Below are 20,733 nucleotides of genomic sequence, written 5' to 3'. Positions count from 1 at the left end.
CGTAAGATTGAGCAGGGAATCACACAGACCAGTCCTCAGGCCTTCATGGCACCCATGGGGTCCAGCGGGACTGCTGCTGGAAGACAAGCTGGGATGGGGGGGCCTGCCTTCTGGCACCGACTATGGCCCCGGCCTCCTGCTGTCATCCTCAGCAAAGCAACTGGCCTTATCGCAGCCTAAACACGTGGAACACGCACATCTGTGTCCATGCAGGCACTTGCTTGGGTGGTTGATGGCTAGAGGCACAAGCAGCATTGTCCTCTAGTGCCACAGGGAGGATTCATCCCCAACAAGGCTGCAGGTGGAAAACTGCTCTCGCCAGCTGCCTTTTCAGCCCTGCGGGCTACAGATAGATGCAAAAGAAGAAAATGACACATCGGGAGAGGCCGTTAGGATACCAAAAGGTGTTTTTGGTGGCTAGTGATGGCTATTAGGAAGCTTTCAAACCTATTATGGCACTTGGGACACGCCCGGTGACCTGCGGTAATCCAGGTCCGTGGGGGCCCTTACTGGAGCACCAGGAGGGCTCTGGGGCCCCGCTGGAACCCGCCTCTGGAGCCGCAGGGCAGCGCTCTGCCCGCTGCCGGGGGGCACCTCGGAATGGGAAGACGCGGCCCCGCGGGCGCGGGGCGGCCCCGCCATGTCCCTCCTTTGTGCGCGCCTCCCCCGGCCGCGCCGCGCCTCCCCCCGCGGCGCCCGCCGCCGCTACGGCCCGCTGTAAAGTCATTAATTTCGGCAGCCATGCGGCCCCGGCCACGGCTCCGGTCCCGGCCCCGGCTCCGGCTCCCGCTCCCGCTCCGGCTCCGGCCCCCGCTCCCGCCGCGCCGCCTCCTCGGCGCCTCCGCAGCGGCAGCAACAGCGCGGCATGGCCGCCGCTGCCCGCCTCCTCCTCCTCCTCCTCCTCCTCCTCCTCCTCCTGCTCGGCGCCGCCGCCCCCCTCGGCGCTAAGGTAAGCGGCGGCGCGCGCGGCGCGGCCCGGCCCGGCCCGGCCCGGCTTGTCTCCCCGCGGCGGCGCCGCCGCCACGGGCGCGGCCGCCCACGCTGCCCTCAGCCGCGGAGGCCGTGGGCCCTGCCGCGGCTGCCCCCATGGCGGGGAGGGCCCTGGGCGCCCCCCTCGCGCCAGGGATTTAGCTGGGGGGGGGGGGGGCGCTCCCGTTCTGCGCCGAAAAAGTAGAGATTGAGGTCTGTCCCCAGCGCCTGCCTCCTCCTGCAGCCCCCGTCCGGGTGGGCACGTGTCTGCGCCCCAAACTCCGCTCGCCTCCACTCCCCGCCGCCTGCACGGCCCTTGCCGGGTGCTTGCCTTCCTCCCCGCCTTGCCTTCCTCCTGCTGCTTCTTCCTCAGCAGCTCTGAGTGCCCCACGGGCCTTTGCCTGGCCTGGCCGGCCTCCATGATGACCACCTGGCCCTCGGGGGCCTCCATCTGGAGCGTCTCAGCTTGCCGAGTTGCTGCAGCGGCACACGCGCCTTGCCTGGACAAACCGGCCCCGTTTTGCTTCCACCGGAGCCACTGCGCTTTGCTAGAGGAAGAGGAGGGTCCTCAGGGTGAAGCAGCAGCCAAGGCGAAGCTGTCCCCCAAAGTGAAGCTGTCCCCTGTGAGCCGCGATAAACTTGCACACTCCCTGGCTGCAGCAGCAGCACCGCCTGCGCTGGAGCTGCTGGCGTTTTACAGCTCCAACATCTTGTTCTCACTCTGTTTTACCCTTTGCAGAGCTTTAGGGGGTGAGCCAGGCGAAGCTAAACGGTGAAATCCCTCCTTTAAGCCTACAGGAGCAGGTTCAGCTCATCCACCCATACTTGAGCCTCAGTGTCCAGGGGGTCAGCCCGCTTTTTTACCTACAGCTCGACTGAAGAACATAACACAAATTCCTAGATAGGGCAAGCAAAATACTCCTGGTACAGAGCTGTCAGTACACTCAACACAATGCTGTAGGTGCTTCTTGCATACCCAACACATTGCTCCTTTCTTTCCCTTCTCAAGTTTACTGCTTTTTTACCTCCATGCCTCGGGATAAGCATGCTATGCCACTTCAAGGCAATGACTTACTTGGCTCAAGTGTTTTGTAAGTAAGTGCAGCAGTTGCCTGTGAACTTTCAGTTGCTGCAGGGTTAGAAACAGGACTTCATAGTTCTTGTCTGGCTTCTGATCACGGGCTTTTCAATCTCTCTTCTGAGCCTCATTATACATCCAGATATCTGTTGCTTCTCTTCTGCAACTTATTTTTGCCCCGGTTCATGTTCTTCCCGACCCTGCAAAAATTAGTCTGCATTGCTCATTTTGCCTCCTGCTTTACTCTTCAACGAGGAAGGTTTCTTGTAAAATATCTTGTCTTGACTTTTCTAAATAAAATTTGCTTTTGTGGTGGTGTCCGACATGGCATCTCTTATATAAACCATCTAGTCTATTCAAATATGCTAAAGCAATGACAGAATGAGAAATAACTTTGTTAATGGCGGTGTGTTTGCAGTGCTGTGGTAGAGTCTGTCACTGCAGCTTTAATCAGGGTACGACACAGGAGAACACAAACCAGGTAGCTAAACATGGCCGTTTCTTCCCAAGAGTGTAAGATGAGAATCTTTTTCCCGTTGCAGGCATTAAGGCATCTAAGCTGCTTAATATTTCAGTAAGTAGTGTGGTTTGCTGTATAAGGAAGCCTTTGAGGAAGGGATCATGGAGCTTTTCGGTAGAGGACATACAGTCAGAAGAGGGCTGTGGAGAGTTTTAATTTGTTTTCAACTGCTACTTCTAGTATTCTTATAAGCTTTGGCAACACTGAGTGGAGCAGCCTGCCGCAGCTCCTGCATTTCAGTGGTGGATGGGGCCTCCAGGGATGTCGGACCTGCAGGACAGAGATCCCCCCTCCAGATTGCTTTATAAGTACCACCAAAGAGGGACGTTTGTTCCCTTTCTTCCTAGGCAGCTTTTAGCCACAGAGTGGAAGAGCTGCAGCTGGATAAACACTGCTTGCCAAACCGCAAGTGCCTTGGGGGAAATTCTTGCGGAGAGCACCTGGTTGAACAGGAATACGGGCTATCTTCTCTAATTCCCAGCCTTTTTATGTCTCTTCAGCTGAGGAATAGTTACTTATCCTCTCACGTCCTTTGGGCAGAGCCCTCGTCCAAGCCTAGGCAGAGCCACTGTGCATCCCGTCTCTGCTCTGGTGTTTCTAGCCTGCTTTTTCCTCCCCAAACCTCAGCCCCTGCCAGCACACGCTCAGCCTCCCAGCCCGCAGGCAGCGCAACCAAGGGCAGGAACCCTGAACAGCAGCCAGCAGTTTTCCCCCACTGTGCCTTAGCTAGTGCCAGGGCACAAAATGTGCCAGCTCACTCTCCGGACACCCTGGAGCACCTGGCAGGCTGGGCTGGGGGCCCCGGGGGCTCTCATCTCCTTAGCCATATCCACCCAGGCAGCGGCAGCTCTTTTGCACTTGGGAGCAATAGGGTCTGTGGATTACTGCAAATGCACCAATTCCCTCTCCAGGGTTAGGCCAGGACAGGGCACTTTCCGCTGATGTTTTCTCTCTGTCTTATCTCACTGAGTTGAATCATAAGGTCTCTGGAGCAGTGCTGCCTTGCAGGTCCCAGCTGCACTGGTTTTCATTGCTGCTATTAGAGCTGCCTAAATACTGAATTGCTGCTTTTGGTCCATATGCCTTCTCTGCAGGCACTCCATGGGCCTTGCGGTCCACGTGGTAAGACACGGGCTTTGATGAGAGGTGTGAGGTGTGACCCCAACTCTGCCGAGCTCTCCGCATGCACACCAGGTGAATCACTGTCCCTCCCTCTCCTGACAGTTGTGAGGGAGGGTTCTCCTTCCGCAGGCTGCGCGACGCTTATCACAGAGGAGTGTAGAGAGGTCAGAGAAAGACCTTGGCTGAAAACACCTTACCGTGAGAGAACTTTTATTTCTTTCCTTTGCCACCGCAAAAGCTACATAGTCCTTGTTTCCATTTATAAGCTGATAATGCAGTCAGACAAAAATTCTCCCAGGACAGGTTGAAATGAGCATTTTGTTTCTTTAATTTTTTTTTCCATTTATGAGCTTAGCTGCTAGCCACAGTGTTTGGTCTCTGTCAGACAAGTCAACTTCATCTAGAACATCTAATTACAGTGAAGAATTTGAGTTGTTGTGTTGTTTTCAAAATCAGTTCCTGTGATCCCTTAAAAAACAGATCGTGAAGTAGTATGGTGCTTTTTTGCAATAGAATAGGTTGCTTTCAGTATGTTCTATCTGTGGCATTATCACCCAGAAGACTTGCTCTGCACACTTCAGACGCGCTAAGTTACAACTTACAGCTGTTTTTATGCAAATATTGTCCTCTTCTCTGCCCAGAGGATGTTCTGTTGGCAGATGGTGCAGAAGCGATGAGTTCTTGGGCAGGAGAGAGTAGGCTACAAGATGAATAGCACTTCAATTTTATTACACCATAAAAGAGCATAAAGCCAAGAGCCAATCGACCAAAACAGCGAACGGAGGACATTTAGCAGCAAGCAGCTCTTGCAGAGTTTTCTTTCACATCCATCAACTATGTTTTGCAGATTAGCTCTTCCCCAAGGGGACCACAAGCCACGGCCAGAAACCAGCACATTTTGCTACCAGTAACAGTGATACAACTTCCCTATACTCCCTTATTTTACCATAGCAGAGTTTGTGCACACAGAAATTACTCATCGTCTTCTCTGAATACTTGAACATTGCCAGCCTGTTCAGCTGGATAGATCACCTCCTCTCACCATGCTAAACTCACAGCTGTACTTCAGTGAACAACCAGCAAGTTCCTCCACGGGCGAGTCTGCAAAGATCTCAGAGAGCTTTTAGGACGTCAACAGAAGAGGAAGATGTTGCCATGAAAAAATCAAGCTACAACATATAAGAAGTTACCTGGTGGGCAGTAGAGAGCCACAGCTAACGAGCAGCTGCTGCAGCGATGGCTTTAGGGCAGGGAGACCTCAGCATTGCCACATTTGCCTTGGAGGAAGGAGGCGTTTGCCTGTGTGGTGGTCTCTGGGCCGCATGTACAGGATAAGAGGGATAAGAGCGGCGGGTGCAGCTCGCATGTGGGGCCGCCGGGGAGGCAGGTTCTCCAGTCAACCATCCTCTGTTTCTGTCAGGACAGTAGTGAGGCAGCAGATATAGCTGGCCCCTGGAACGAAGAGGTCACCAAGTGGTGGGGTGAGTGGAGCTCCTGGTCCACGTGCTCGCGCTCCTGCGGCGGAGGGGTGATGTCCCGGGAGAGGCACTGCTTGCGGCAGAGGTGAGTGGTGGCCAGAGCTGCCCCCTGGTTCGCAGGGTCACCCACGCTCCCACGGATGGGGCTGCCGTGGGGACAGTTGGTGTGGGAGAAGCTCCCCGGTAACATGTCCCTTGGTCTGGCTCGTGTGTTGGGGACCATTGGGCTCTGGGGGAGGCTTGAAGGGGTTGTGCGCCTGGGGAGATGAGCTTTTATCCATCTCCCCTTTCCTTCACAAACTCCAACTTACTGCTGCTCTTCTGACCTCCATTTGCAAACAGCTCCTGTGCTTAGGATGTAGCTGCATGTTCACTGGCACCTTCTCCTGCCAGCAGCCACCTCAGCTGTGTCTCAGTAATTTCCCCTCCTTACTGCCTGCATGGCTTGCATGGTTTCTTTCCCTATCATTTATCTGACTCTGTCACACATCCCTTTGTGTTCTGCATTGCCGTTTGTCCCCTTGTTCCTGTTGTCACAGCCCCACGAGCCCTCCTTGCCACAGCCAGGGCCAGCCTGCTGCGCCAGGTTGCAGAGACACCGATGAGAGGTGGTCTTGGAGCCTGGGGGGTGCTCGACTGCTCGCCGTTGAGCCCGAGCACACTGCTGAGCTCAAAGCGGGCAGCTCCCCTTCCCACAGAAGAGAACTGCTTTTATGCTCCAAAAGCCCACATAAAATCCAGCCAAAAGGTTTCTGCAGTTTGAGGAAAGCAGTTGAAGCAGCATGCCCAGTGAGACAGTTTCTGCCCAGCAGTCTGCAGGCAGCCTCTTCTTCAGCTGAAAGGGATGGCATTTTTGAAGCCTTATGGTGCAAAGTTAGGCTTTGTCTGCACTTCTCTGCAGGGAAACTGCACTACCTCTGGCCAGTCCAGCTTAAATATGTCCACATGGCGCTTCTTTACACAGGGCACCCTAAGTTACCAATACTATTAATCTGTTGCTGCTGACCTTCACAGAGAACACATTGCTTTAACCTGTAGGCTCCTGAATCCCCAGAAACCTTTTGATGGCCTGAGCTAAAACATCAGGTGCTGAGAAACATGATGGGCTTTGGTCCATCATCAGCACAGCACCTTCCCTGCTTATTTTTTTGAGGTAGCCAGTCGCCATGAGTGATGCCATCTCTCTGCCTACTGCCCAGTGAGTCCCCAAATCTCTGGTCGTTGCAGCTCATTTCTGCTCGCTCTGTTTGCTTTGCAGGCTCCAGATGCCCCAGGGAACAAACAGCACCATGTGTGTTGGCCAAGCCAAGCACTACCGGCTGTGCCAGCAGCAGGTGAGAACCACTTCCAGCACTGCCAGGTCCTCTCCGCAGCACGTAGGTCTCAGGGTGCCGCACTTGGAGCAGGAAGAGCACCTGCACTCAGGCCACGACTAGTCTCTCAGGAGAGCGCTGACAAGGGTGCCTTTGAACACATGGGAAACACATTCTGCTCTCTGTGAAAGGCAGCCGAAAGGATATAAAAATGTATTTTGCTGGGAGAAGTTCTTCCGATATGCTTTTTTCTTCCCTGCAAGTAAGTTTTGCAGGATATAAATACAGCTGCATGAGGGCCCCCTAGAGATGGAGGCCTGTCCTTTTTGCCTGTATTGCAACACCTCAAAGACCAGCATTGATTGCCCTTTTCCAGGGTGAACAGGGTATCTGCATCCTCCAAGAATGCAGTTGGGACATGCAGTTGTCACAAGCCTAGCTATGCCATAGGGAACTTCTTATTATGCTTAATGTCTCCACAGCCCTGCCCAGCCAACACGGCAAGCTTCAAACAACAGCAGTGCTCCAGTTTCAATGCCAAAGCCTTTGGGAAACGCTACTACCACTGGATGCCACTCTATCCAGGTGGGTCTCCACAGCTTCCATAAAGAGCCAGGGGCAGGGGATCGGGGTGAGAAAGCACCCACAGAATTGTCTCAGACACAGGGTGGGAGAGGGGAAGGTCACAGGGGACAAGAGATGGGCACTACTGGCTGATTTGGAAGTTTCCCTGTGCTCCCTGCTTTGAAGGGATCATTCCCTGTCTCTTCACAGAGCCACTCCACCCAGCCAGGCCTTCTCCCTCACCATGTCTGCTCCCGATTTGGATTCCACCTCAGCAAGCACCGGTGTGCAGACAGGGCACAGGCTTCTCTTGAGTTGAGCAACCACCTTGACAGAGTGCGTGTTCACTCTCTTCGTGCCTTCTCCCAGCTTGGCTGCCCCTGTCACCCAGCATGCCTTCCTGCAGGGTTGGTGGTGGGTTATTCCAATCAGGAGGCATGGAGGAGACAGAGACCACCGAATTACCTCGCCTGGGTTGCCAGGTGGTTCCTGAGGCCCACATTCAGCTCGCCTGAAATCTGACTCTTTCCAAACCTGCCTGTTTTGCTCTTTCTGTTACCTACAAAGGGGACACACACCATCTACACCTCTAGGTTAAGCTGCACTGTTAGATGGCATGTAACTGGCCACAGCCTCATGCAGCTCTCAGCTCTCTCACTGGTTTTGCTTGCTCTCGTGTATTTACTGCATGGCCTGGGATCCGCTGATGCGGAGTCCTACATCTGGCACAGGGAATGGCAATGCTTAGGGGAGAGGCTGTGGCAAGGAAGAGGGTTTGCCACCAAGGCAAACTTCTGCTTCTTCCCTTCTGCTAGGCATGGTCCCCAGCTGCAGCCTCATACCATGACCCCTTTGCCACCACAAGATCTGTAGCCCTGGGGTCTCCTCTTGGGAAGCAAGAACATCCCAGATGACATCAAATCAGCAATGTAGATAAGAGGAAAGTCCCCTTCCTTGCTGCCCATCTGTGATCACCTTGACCTGCCTGGTGATTTTCTGTTTTTGCTCCTTCAGATGACTACACCAGTATCTCCAACAAACCGTGTGACCTCCAATGCACCACCCAGAGTGGAGAGAGGCAGCTGATGGCCCAGGCCCAGGATGGTACCTCCTGCAAGGACAGGACCTATCAAGGGGTCTGCATCAATGGGAAGTGTGAGGTGAGGATCTGGAAGGAAGTAGTGTGGGAGTTGGGCTAACTGCATAAGTGCATGCCTAAGGGCACGACTGGAGCTCCTGTTCATTGTAAAGCCAGTGTCCCCTGCAGGGAAGTGAAACTGAGGCCTGGAATGGAGTAGTTAATATCCATATGGATGTATATGGGCTAGAACAGAGAGGTTTACAGGGAGAACATTAGATATACCACGCATTCCCACTGAGTGAGAGCATTCTCCTCCTAGCACAGAGAAGACTAGAATCCCAGGCTTGTTTTCATAGTCATCCGACATTACAAAAATATTTCATCTGATTTTTCCCTCATATTGCAAGGGCAGAAGATGGGTTTTACAGCACTGTGCAAGAGAAGCCTTACAACCTCAGATATGCCTGTCTTTGAGGCAGCATCTCCTACGGGGGGAAGACGTATGTCAGTGTTTCAGCGAGAAGAATTGGTCTAAAGTGAGAGACTGAAGGAATCAAAACAGCTTCCCCTGTTTTTACTCCATTCACTTCCACACACTAGCTCCCATCATATGTTAAGAGCACAGGGTAGGCAGTCATAAGTTACACAAGAGAATTTCTGCAGTGGCTAGATTGATTTGCTCATCATTCCTCTCCAAGCTACCCTACATCCAGACCTAGAGCCTCTCCTAAAGAACATGGTAACGTTTCCCTGCAAAGACCCTGACCTGTACAGATGAAACGGCCCCAGGAAACCCTCTCTTGTTTTTTTCATTCTTTGCAGCCAGTTGGGTGCGATGGGAGCCTGTATTCGCCCCGGACGATGGACAGATGCAGGGTGTGTGGAGGGGACGGCAGCACTTGCCACCGTGTCTCGGGCAGCTTCCGAAAGGGAATCTCACAGATAGGTACTCCCTGCTACCACAGTCCAGAGACTTCACCTGCTGCTTCTTACCATCAGCTAACATCAAGGGTTACTGGTCTCAACCTGGGTAGGAGTTTCCAAAGTGCTTGGTGGAAAGAGCTGAAGAAAACCCCTGCTAAATGCCTGCATTTTGTCCTTTCAGCTCAGTCTCAGAGGACATTGGTTTGATGTGCTGTGTATTAGGCTGGAAAGGTTTATCTTCACCTCTTAATGATAGGAAACAGCTGGGGATCTATTTGTTCATATTGATTTGGGCATCTTGCCCACGTCAGATAATGTGAACAGGTCAATGAATCTTCTTTTATTTGTGCTATGAGTTCATTGGAAGCTTAAGCTCCTGTGTTGAGAGTCACATCATTTATTTCAACTTTCTGCAGTTGCTCTCCTGCTTTCCCCAGTGCTGTAGCTTGCACACCTGAAGGACCTTCCCTTCCAACCTCATCGTTCATTCCTCCACCCATAGAAGGAATAGATTGTGGTGTCGCCATGCTCATCAGTAATTAACTAGCTGTAGTTTGGGGGTGTTCTGAAACATAATTTCATGTTGTTGTTCCACTAGTCTACTTCAGTTTCTACAGGCACTAGACCAGAGAAGCACTCAGGTCCCTTTCTGTGGCAGGAGTAATAGTGCCTCAAGGGTAGCACTGCCCTGCTATGTGCACACTTATTGCTTTGGTTATTTGTAGCTTTTTATTTTGTCCTCATGGTTTTCTGACACTCGATTCTCTTCCTGTTCCTCAGGTTATGTGTTCGTCACCAACATCCCTGCTGGCGCTACAGACATCCTCATCATTGAGCGCAGGAAAACAGAAAACATCTTGGGTAAGCAGAAGAGTGGGATGTACATGGAGAACCAAGTTCAGCTGCCTGGAAGGTGGGAGGAGGGCAGCATAGGGGCACATCATCTCTCCAAAACACAAGGCCATTGCATCTCGAGCATTTGGAAACCAAGCTCACTTGTGAGCAGTCCCTGCCATGAAGACTCTTGTTGGAAAGTGAAAGCACCAGGTGTTGGATGCCACTGATCTGACCAGGCGTGGAAGATGACCGCTGAAGGGTCTGCAGTTCTTTGTTTTCCAGAGGGCTTTTCTCAGGGAGGAACTGTCTGCTCTCCTCAGTGCCATTGCAGTCCCACTGCTCTGGAGCGTGGAGTGTCACATTTGTCCTTTTTCTCTCTCTTTGAAGCACTTGCAGATGAATCCGGACATTTCTTCTTCAACGGCAACTCTGCCATTGACAACCCCCAGAACTTCAGGGTAGCTGGCACGATCTTCAAGTACCGGCGGCCCTCGAGCCTGAATTCGGATGGGCTGGAGTATATCATAGCTCATGGGCCCACCAACCAGTCCCTGAATGCCATGGTATGTGGAGAGCTAGTTTTAGGCTTTCCTGTCTTGCGTGTCCATTTTAGAGCTCCTAGAATTGTGAGCCTCTCTCAGACAAAGGGAATATTAATCTAGTTCCCAAGTCGAGCATGAGCATGGAGGCATCTGAGGAAGCCGCTGTCTTGAGGGGGTTTCCTCTTGGGTTAACTAGAATGCTTTCTCCTCAACATCCATCACAAGGTGGATGTAATTAAAAGAGATCTCTGTGAAATATACGTCCTTAAAAAGGATTTCATTTTCTTTCCTCATTGCCTCCAGTACTATAACTTTAATGGGAAAATGCCGCACATAACTTATGACTACACTGTGCCACGAACACCAGTGCTCCGAACTGCAGCCCCTGCTGTTGATGCACCTCTCTATCATCATCTACCAGAGACCATCCAGAACCAACCCATTCCTGCCAAATCCAGAGCTGCTCAGGACTTCAACACCACATGGCTCTCCCTTTCACCAGATGACACCAGTGAACAGCTTCCGCTGGGAGAAGGGCATGAAGAGCTAGGCTTCAGTCGCTTGGATTTCTTCCAGACTAACTCTACCAGTCAGCCTCGGGATTGGGGCTGGGAACAAGGTGGAGAGAAGGAGGAGAAGTATGACTTCCGGATAAGGCAGGTCTACCATGCAAGCACAGGAAGAGAGGAAGAAGAGGATGCAGCAGCAATTGGTGGAGAAACAGAGCTGGGTTGGTTGCTTTGTTTTACCTTGACTCCCAAGTCTTCCGTCAGTGAAAGTGGATACCCCAGAACATTTGGCTCCAGTCTTCTTGAAATCTAGGATAGCTTTCCAATCAGAGCAGACAGTTAGAATTGGTGATTGATGGCACGGGCAGAAACCGTCAGGGAGCAGCAAGGACCAGTTCCTTCCTAAGCAGTGGGGAACTGGGAGCTGAGGGCAGCCACAATGCAGGTCAGGCAGTGCCCGCTCCGGAAAGGTGTGATCCCAGCACACCCAAGTCAGGGAAGCAGGGCAGGGTGGTGACAGCAAGAGATCCTAGCGACAGGCCGGGGATCACTAGACCAAAGCAAAGTGAGAAGTCTTAGGTCAGTTTGGAACCCCCTCACATACCCTGCCGCCCAGAATTCAGGAACAGAACTGGGAACAAAGTATACCTAATTCTGCCTCATACCAGAATTAAAGCCCAGGCCTGAGCTTAGGTGGAATCCCGGGCTGTGGGCAAAGGTCATGAGGATCTGAGGTAAGGCTTTTTTGTTGCACTCAGGGTCCTGATAGCAACTTGTGATCCTGAGTCTAAATACTTAATGGTTTTTGCCATATTGGGTATCACTAAACCACATGCTAAAGCATAAACCATCCCGAGTGACTGAAGACTTATTTGGTCCTCAGTCTCCTTAATACACTTAAGGCAGAGGATATTTTACCCTCATAAGCATGCCCGTGTTTTTCTTCCAGCCCTCAGATTCAATCAGATTTCCATCAGCACGGCCATTCCTTACAGCATGAGGAGACCTGAGCTCTCAGAGAACGGCCGCATGGCATCTTCCAGGCTTCGTCTCTTCCGGCGCCTGTGTCACCGGGACCCAAACAACTCTGCCTTCTGTAGGGAGCTGCAGCACCCAACTGCCAGGCTGCCCCGGGGGAACAACACAGGAGGGCTATGGAGCGAGATGCCTGCCCAGTGGCCACAGGGCCTTCACAAAGCACCGGCCCATAAGAACTTGTTGGAGGACTTGAAGGTGGAGACGTTCACTGGAAGTCAGGGGGAAGCGGCAAACTACAGCTCGATGGCATCCATGGAGATCCCTCTGCTAGGTGCCAGCACTACTGCAGACATCAGCCAGGCAGAGCCTCTGCAAGCCCCTGGCACTGAAAGGTGGCACTTCATATCCAGGGCAAAACAGGAGCATGGTTAGCTGGGCAGGGAAGATCAAGCCAATCCTCTGGCAGTCTCGCTCCTGTCCTTGGTGTCCCCCATTTTACAGTGTCTATCCATGGCAGGTGGTGTAGACACTTCACTAATGGTGTGTCCCCTGGAGAATATTTTGCACAACTCTTGGCCTGGCCTGGCCTGGCTCGGCTCCCACAGCATATTTGTTGTCCCTTCTCTCCTTCTAAAGGATCCGTGTAATTGGCTTCTGAAGGACCTGTGCAGGTCCAACATTAACGTGATGGTAGAGACGGATAGGAGTCTATAACATATCACATATGCTCATGCTGCCTGTTTTGTCCCATTCCTCTCTAACTCTAATAAGTCTCTGACAGGGAACTGAGGAACAACTTTAACCATCTCTGGCAAGCCACGTGTGAGCTTTCCCTGCCACATTAAGCCATGTTAAGAGAGGTCTTGGATACTCCTTTTGAACCTAATGTGATACCTTTCAAAGGTGTCATAGGAACTGAAGCCTCCTGCATGTTTCCAGGTGTGGTATCTATGAGTCTCATTAGGAACTGCATCCTCTCCAAGGGATGTGGGCCCATGGCCAGACACAGCCTCACTGGTTGAAATCAGGAGGCAGATAAGAGACTTAAACTCTTGTCAAAGATCTGCCTTGCCCAAGGTGGGGGAGATGGAGAGCAGATAGGGATGGGTTCATTCCTCTGTTTTCAAAGAATGTCAAGAGGAAATGAACTCCACTTGCATTTGGTGTCCTAAGTATTTCATTTTAGTTCATACTTCCTTCTCCACAGCAATGAGTTTGATGTGAGCCCTGTAGGCCATGATGATATCAGCTTGGCTGACATGTACCGGTGGAAGGTCTCAGCTTATGCCCCTTGCAGCTCCACATGCACATCAGGTAGGTTTGACACTAGGGCTTCACAGCCCTTCACTGGAAAGTCCTCCAGCTGAGAGCTGGATTCTCCAGAGTGCTTACAACACTGAGTCTTGACTCAGACTTGAGTCCCTGTCTTATGCAATATCACAAAAGGGCAATTTCTTAAAGACGGGAATCTAAATAGTTTTCAAGACCCGGTGCTTATTTCCAAGGCTGGTTTTCGCTGGAGATGCATATCAGAAAAAGCTGTCATATTTGATACCCACATTTGCGATTGCAGTAAATGATAGTGGAGAAGAAATGAATCTTCTCTAAACACGGCCACAATCCAAAGCTCTGAATAGTCCTGTAGTCCTTTAACAATGAGTCTGTTTTCCAGGTTTCACTTAAGTCTTCCACTAGTATCAGCCCTGCTTGAAAATGACAAATGGCATGATGAGAGCTTGCTCTGTGTCTGGATGTGACACGAGCTGAGCTCAACTCCTACTATCAAGGATTTGCTGAATAAAATTCATTGGTCTGAACAAGTGACCTCTGTAATTTGAATCCACATAGTGGCCACCAAATTCTTTGCCATTTGCTTCTCTCCCTATATGTTAACTGGAGAGGAAAGATGTGTTCTTTGTAGGAAAGATGTGTTCTTTGTGGAAAAGATGTGTTTTCAAATTTTATTGGTCTGAAAATGCCATCTTGAAATGACTGACTTTTGCAGTGGTGCCACCTGAATTTCCATGCTTTGGAGGATGATTTTTGGCATCTATGTCTTTTTTTTTTCCATATCCATAGCATCTGGCTGATTTTTGTCTTTAGCCATATTTCAGTTGATGCCTCTCCTAGAAGACTGATGATGTGAGGAGGTCCATTTTGCTTGCTGAAGGAGAGAATATCGGTAGTTTGAAAATGTCAGGTAGAGGTTCAGATGCAATGAGCACTCTCCAGTAATCTAATCGTGGAGGGAGGAGGTTTTGGGATCTGATGGAGCCTGACCAAGAGAAATTCTTGACTGTCCAGCAGGTATCAGTGCCTCCTATGCAATGTGTGTCCGATACGATGGGGTGGAAGTGGATGAAACATACTGCGACGCCCTGATGCGACCAGAACCTACTCACGAGTTTTGCACGGGGAGAGATTGCCAGTCCAGGTGAGTGGAAATAACAGCTCCAATTGCACATCCTCATTGAAGTCCAGAGGGAAGAAGCAAAGGTGGAACTGACCTGACCCCATCATTCACAGGCCTGTCTTGACTGTGGGTCATCCCAGTGACTGACTCTAGTGCCTGCTAGGCTGAGTAACCTAGTAGAGCCCATCACAGTCTGAGCAATCAGCTGTCCATGGGAACAGCATATGTTTGTAATCATCATTTTCTGCTCAAAATATACAGCCATTTCTGGACTGAAAGATATTCCTAAACCCATGAATCCCCACATAAGCAAAAAGAGGAAAGGAATTTACTGTGTCTGCATTGCTTGCTAATAGCAAAGTCATCTCAGGACTGGACTTAACACAGATGCATGCTTGAGGAGTAGAGTTGTACCAGCTACTGGGGCAGAGTCCCAGGCCAGTACCCATACCCCAGCCCTGCCGTGTCCTGTGTCCCTGTTCCCTTACCTGGGTTTTGCTCTGTTATCTCTCTCCTGGGGACTATTTGAGGAGATGGGAGACCAGCCGGTGGAGTGAGTGCTCCAGGACCTGTGGAGAGGGCTATCAGTACCGAACTGTGCGCTGCTGGAAGATGCTCGCTCCGGGCTTTGACAGCTCTGTTTATGATGACCTCTGCGAGTCAGCTGGGCTGGCCAGGCCCATGGAGAGGAAAGCCTGCAAAAATACAGCCTGTGGGCCCCAGTGGGAGCTCTCCGAGTGGTCCGAGGTAGGCAGCAAAGACCCTGTTCCTGGAGGTAACCAGCCAGGAGAATCGAACTGAGGATGCATGGGGAAACACTGGTGTGGAGGCAGACAGCAGGTAAACCCCATATGTTCAAATCCTTCCATTGACTTCTCATGACCTGTTTGGGCTAGGAGAACTGCCCAAGGACCTTATATAGCAATTCAGGTCTCAGCATCTAGGACCTAAAGAAAACAAGCTGCAGAGATACAGTCAGACCCAGCTTTCTCTTTGCCTGCTCAGGTCTTTCCTCTCTCTGCTAGCACAGCAAGAGCAAAATGGAGGGAGGCCTTTCCAGTTTGCATTTCTGTCCGTTATTCATCCCCCAGCTCTGTTTCTGACTCCGTGTGGCCTTTGCAGTGTTCAGCCCGGTGCGGCACGCAGGGGATGATGAAGAGGGAGGTGCGCTGCTCGGTAGAAGCACCCATTTGCGACGAGTCCCAAAAGCCCAGCAGCGAGAAGGTGTGCGCAGGCCCGCCCTGTGACCGCCGCTGGATCACCTCCGACTGGGGCCCAGTGAGTGCCAAGGGGCTGCCCGTCCTTGTCCCCGATACAGGTGACACAAGGCAAGCAGGAGGGAGGCATCAGCTCTGACGGGGCAGGCACGTTGCTGCTCTCCTTCGGCTTTTGTCTGGCAGAGGCTGAGCTAGAGAAACTGCATTGCTCTGCAGCTTTGCCTCTGCCTATTCATGAGCTGTGAATTTGTCAGCTGTGAGGTGAATAAATATAAAACCCATTAAAAATTTCTGGTAAGTTCTTGGCACTCGGAGGCAAGAGATTCCAATGGAAGCCCCTGACCTGACGTGCCTCTACATACTGCTAGGGTCAAGTGCCACAGCCCCAGTAGCAGAACTTGGTACCCACCAAACCCCTCCTCTCCTCCTGCCTGCCTGCTGTGTCTAAATGCCTTTTATTCCTTCAAGTGCTCAGGTTCATGTGGTGAGGGACGCATGAGCCGCTTCGTCGCGTGTCGCAACCGCGAGGGCAAGGTGATTTCTGACTCCCAGTGCGACCCAGCTGCCAAGCCTCTGGCCATCCATCCATGTGGTGACAAGAACTGCCCTGCGCACTGGGTGGAGCAGGAGTGGGATCAGGTAAAGCCAGGCAGAGCCCCATGGCCTCAGCCCTCACTTCCTGTCTGTATCTACTTCCCCCAACCCAGGGGCAAGACACACAATCTTTTTTTCCCTGAGCTTCCAGAGGAAGGGAGCAGGAGGTGGAGTCACTGTGGTCCCTGCTGAATTGGAGGGGGTGTCTCCTTCCACTCCACATCCCTCATGGTGGTGGACACTTGGCTTCCTTGGCAAAGCAGGGCTGCCTCCAGCTGTAGATTTATGCCCTTGTCCTGCCTCTTTCTAGAGAGGAAGGAGCGATACTCCTGCTTATCCCCTGCAGCCTGCGGGCCACCCCAAGGTTTATAGCACTTGCTGTCTTTCCTGGAACCTCCTTTGGAGGGCAGCAATGCCCCGAGGAAACCGTCCTTTCCCACTCCTGGCTCCCAGCAAGGACCTGGCAGTTACACACAGTACTGCAGAGCTCTTCAACCAAAACCTACATCCATGACCCTGAGATTTTAGTCCCACCAGTAAATAGAAAGCTCCAGCAAAACCAACCTCATCTTTGATAGGTAAGAGCTGGAGACAAACCTGAACCACAGCCCTGGCCCCTACCCTGGAAAAGACAACCAGCCTGTGAGCATTTGTTTGTCTCAGGTCTCATAGTCCAATGACGAGGACCCATCTTCCCCCCCTCCACATGTGGGCGACTAATCGTTCTCTGCCACTCTACTCCCCTTTTGCTCAAGGCCTTGCAGGGTTGTGCCAGTTACAAGCTGGTCCAAATCCCCAGAAGGGGCATGTCAGTACATTTGTTAGATTTGGACTTTGCCTTATAAAGCTCTAAGCAAAACAGTGATTTATAAATCACTAAGGAAGAAGGGTATTAGCCTTCTAGGGAACCAGTGAAGCAGCCAAACCCCATTCCCTCCATTCATAGGTAAAACGCTGTTCTCCTTTTGCTGCCCCTTCTTACCTGTTCACCATATTCAGCTGAGTCTTCCTCCAGCATTGGTAACTAGCACAAATTGATTAAATCTTGGGACCCATGGCAGTCCCATAATCCTTTCTTGCCCTAGTCCATGGTCTGCATCACTCACCATTCTACAGTGCAGTTTTTCCATTATTGCTAGATTATTAACTTAGCCTGAGGTCTGAAGGGCCAGGTGAACTCCTCCTCCTGGTGCATGCTAGGTTCTTTGCCTGTGCTATGTTCTCCCAGGTGGCTGATTAGCTCTTGATGTGCCATTTACAGGGTGACTAAGGGCGATGCAGACCAGCTTCCTCCCCCTGCACCTGGGATAGCCCTGGCATGACAGAGAAGGGCACGAAGTGAAATCTCAAACCAGCAACTGTCATGAAGGTGCAGAGCACAGCTTGAATGAGATCTTTTCCCCCGCTGCCTGCCTGCACCCCAGTGTCTTCCTAAGACACTGAGCCCTCCTACCTAGACCAGTATGGCTTTGAGCTGAGCAGTGTATGTTCATGCATGTGACCTGCAGTGCAGCAACTTGGTCCCCTTGGCCCCAAGCAAAGCTTGTCATTGTGCCCAGATGTCAACCACAGTTGCTGCACAAATACATTACCATGTACCATTACTTACATGGTCTTTGAGAACATGGATGTATGTGAAATAAGACAGAAGGAACGCTTGTAGTCTTGCTTTGGCTGCTCAGGTCTCTTGTGGTAGCTGCTTTCAGGCCAGCCAAACTGAATTTGCCCTAGTGCTGGCTAAAACTAATACCAGCTCCTGCCCTCGCTCAGAGAAATTCAGCTCCTTTTCAGATATCGTTGCTCCTGTGACCTGGGAAGCACCAGCCCCATGGGTTTTAGCATACGCACAAAGCACCTTCTTCTGAACAGGCTGCTCCCATACCTGAAGCCTGACTCTCTGCTGCTGAGGAGCATCATTCGTCACCTGGCCATTTATGTTCTCTCTCTCAGTGTGATGCCACCTGTGGACGAGGAATCAAGACTCGGCTTGTCCTGTGTGCAGGCCTGGAGAATGGTGTGTACAGGGAGTATCCTGAGAAGCGCTGCGAGGCCTCTCAGAAGCCTGAGGAGCAAGCTGCCTGTTTCAGGAGACCCTGTTCAACATGGTTCACTACCTCCTGGTCTCAGGTAGGGCTTGGGGATGCAGAGAGAGGTGGGCTCGTGACCTAGGCTGATGGAGCATGAACTGCATGGAGCACCGAAGATTTGTACTGTCCTCTTCTGTGTTCTACATTAGGTCTGGACAGACCCATGAGCCCTGCTCTGTGTCAGTCCAGGCAGCCAATAGAGGCACTGACACTTGTTGGCTGAAGAAAACCTTAGAGCATGTAGATTATTGCCTGAGGCAAGACCATGACCACGCTGCAGCCAGTACTGCCCTGTCTCCTCCCTCTGCTAGGAGTCTATGTTCTGCTGGGAGTCCATGTTCTCTCCTCTCCCCTGCTTTCCTTTCACTTTAATTGCTAAGCTTTTAGGGAATCAGGCCGGGGGCGGGGAGCGCGGAGAGACTAGAACTGGCTCAGAGCAGCTGTTTTGTCCCTCTTCATAAGTGTCCAAAGCAAAAACCATTCTAAATTGCATTAAAGAAGCAAAACTGAACTCATTCATCACCCTGCCTGCCCCCCAGCTCTGCTGCAGCAGAGAGAGAGAAGTTTGAATTTGAAACTAGTGTGCCCTCCTCAGAACAGCCACCAATGCAGGAAACGGGGAGGTGTGACTGAAAGGAAACACCTGAGACCTTTGGGAAAGGAAGAAAATGTCTCTCATAATCCCTTTCCTCTCTTGATCCTAACAGTGCAGCAAGACGTGCGGGGCTGGTGTGCGACTGCGCGAGGTGAAGTGCTACCAAGGGGAGGTGCTGGGTCAAGGGTGTGACCCCACTTCCAAACCAGAAGCCAGGCAGAGCTGCCAGCTCCAGCCATGCCCCACAGAGGCACCAGGTGAGACTGGGAGGGCCAGGAGAGAGAGGAGCCTTTGGGAGCCCTTTGCTGCCTCCAGCTCCCAGCTGGGGGAAGGGTGTCTCTGCTCTAACACCTTCTGTGGGTGCTTCTGTCTGCCAGAAGACGACTGTGAAGACAGAGCGATGGCGAACTGCGTGCTGGTGCTGAAGGTGAAGCTGTGCTCTCACTGGTACTACAGGAAGGCTTGCTGCCAGTCATGTCGCACCAAGTCACCCTGACTGCTGCCAGGCCGTACTGTCCTTCCAAGCTCAGGGGTAAGAGCCCCCAGAACCAGACTTTACCACATGAAGCCACCCCACTTGACTTGGCCACGGAGCCAGTCCCTGTAAACCAGCCTGCTTAGTGAGGAAGGATTTTAGGACTTAGTCATCACCGTCCCCTCTCCACTGAGAGGATTTTACTTGAGACAAACCACCAGTTCCTACAAAGCTAGTTGGGAAAGGCAGTCCCTCTCTGAAGAGCTCCTCCTCTGCTCCAGTAATTCACTTGGCAGCCCCAGCTAGGCCCACACCAGCAGAAGGCCTAGCTGGAGGCACAGAGGCCAGCCTGCAGTAGAGCCCACATGGTAACAACAGCCGCTCCACTCTGCTCATTTTTGTACTGCAAGGTCAATATCCAAAACACACCAAAAGTCTGTGTCACAATAAAGAGCTAAACTGTAAAAGTGTGTTTTAGGGTTGCATGCACCTAGAGCAGAGGTGAGGGACCAGGAGGGGCAGGAGAAGAAGGAAAGTAAAAGCAGAAAGGGTGGGAAGGACAAATCCTTGAGCCAGGACAGCTTCCAGGGCAACAGTGTATAAATCCCACTTTGTGTTGCCTGCCAAAGGACAGAAACCACTCCTGTTTTGTATTTCAAAGTCCTCATTTATTTCTGACATTATATTTGGACTCACAGCTGAGCAACAAAGAGAGAACAATAAGAGGAGAAATGTGACGTGGAAAAAGATAATCTGAGATTCCTCCCCCCTTCCTGTTCCCCCACCTTCCCTTAGAGCTTAGGGATTCCACACTGGGATCTCCTGCATTTCCTGCCCTTTTAGACTCACCCATTCACGTGTAGATATGCCAGGCCAATCGTTTTATATATTGGCTGTGAGGTTAATCCTTATCTTGGCCATCCAGCTACTCTGGAATTGCCTTGCCAGGCTTGGCACCTTGTTAGTTGGCAACGGGTTATACTCAGTTTGCATGTGATGATGATGATGATACAGTTGCCTTCCAAGAGAAGATTGGCAATAGAAGCCTTTCACCAAAAGGGTGACCCGCAGAAACAAGAGCCTTATGTGTTACCACCACTTTCTCGAGGCAGTGGCGCAGCCCACAGTGCCGTGGCGGTAGGAAGCTGTGCTTCGCACCAAGAGGTAGAATCGGATGCCTGGACACGCAGTGTCCTCAAGTGGGCTCTATGTCCGTGACCGAGATGGTGCTGCCTGGCAGAGCGGTGCGGGAGGGAGCTGCGGCACCTGGGCTTGTGGCTGCCAGCGGGGTGGAGACCTAGCTGGGCTGATGCCCTAAAGGGAAAGGGTAGGATTTACTGAGATAACCAAGAAGAAGGGTCAGAGACTACATTACCAGGGGAGTACTGTCTGGACGGGCAGCAGCAGCAGCTACAGACTACCAGCTAGTGCACTTTG

The 20,733-nt window shown here is 51.8% G+C and overlaps 1 protein-coding gene across 4 annotated transcripts; it reads left to right on the top strand.

The window, feature by feature from the left end:
* The first annotated feature begins 794 nt into the window (after positions 1 to 794).
* On the top strand, positions 795 to 19,516 carry LOC104569012 (ADAMTS-like protein 2). 4 transcript variants are annotated; one of them, XM_088524876.1, is made up of 18 exons: positions 795 to 949; positions 5,110 to 5,252; positions 6,426 to 6,501; positions 6,963 to 7,065; positions 8,059 to 8,204; positions 8,948 to 9,071; positions 9,830 to 9,910; positions 10,274 to 10,449; positions 10,732 to 11,158; positions 11,887 to 12,307; positions 13,123 to 13,229; positions 14,223 to 14,349; positions 14,862 to 15,075; positions 15,451 to 15,606; positions 16,014 to 16,184; positions 18,090 to 18,266; positions 18,934 to 19,078; positions 19,199 to 19,516. In XM_088524876.1, the coding sequence occupies exons 1-18, from the start codon at positions 866 to 868 to the stop codon at positions 19,315 to 19,317; spliced, it is 2,997 nt and encodes a 998-aa protein (XP_088381002.1). In that variant the 5' UTR covers positions 795 to 865; the 3' UTR covers positions 19,318 to 19,516. The 4 variants fall into 4 exon arrangements, with proteins under 4 accessions (XP_088381002.1, XP_088381001.1, XP_088381003.1 ...); XM_088524875.1 differs by having other exon boundaries at positions 14,220 to 14,349; XM_088524877.1 differs by lacking the exon at positions 15,451 to 15,606 and having other exon boundaries at positions 14,220 to 14,349.
* Positions 19,517 to 20,733: the final 1,217 nt, after the last annotated feature.

The sequence above is a fragment of the Tinamus guttatus genome, unplaced genomic scaffold (assembly GCF_059628265.1).
Source record: "Tinamus guttatus ecotype Peru unplaced genomic scaffold, ASM5962826v1 Tinamus_guttatus_pri_ptg000215l, whole genome shotgun sequence".
Classification (NCBI taxonomy): domain Eukaryota; kingdom Metazoa; phylum Chordata; class Aves; order Tinamiformes; family Tinamidae; genus Tinamus; species Tinamus guttatus.
The sequence above is the reverse complement of the archived record's forward strand: the minus strand, read 5'-3'. Positions and strand labels throughout refer to the sequence as shown.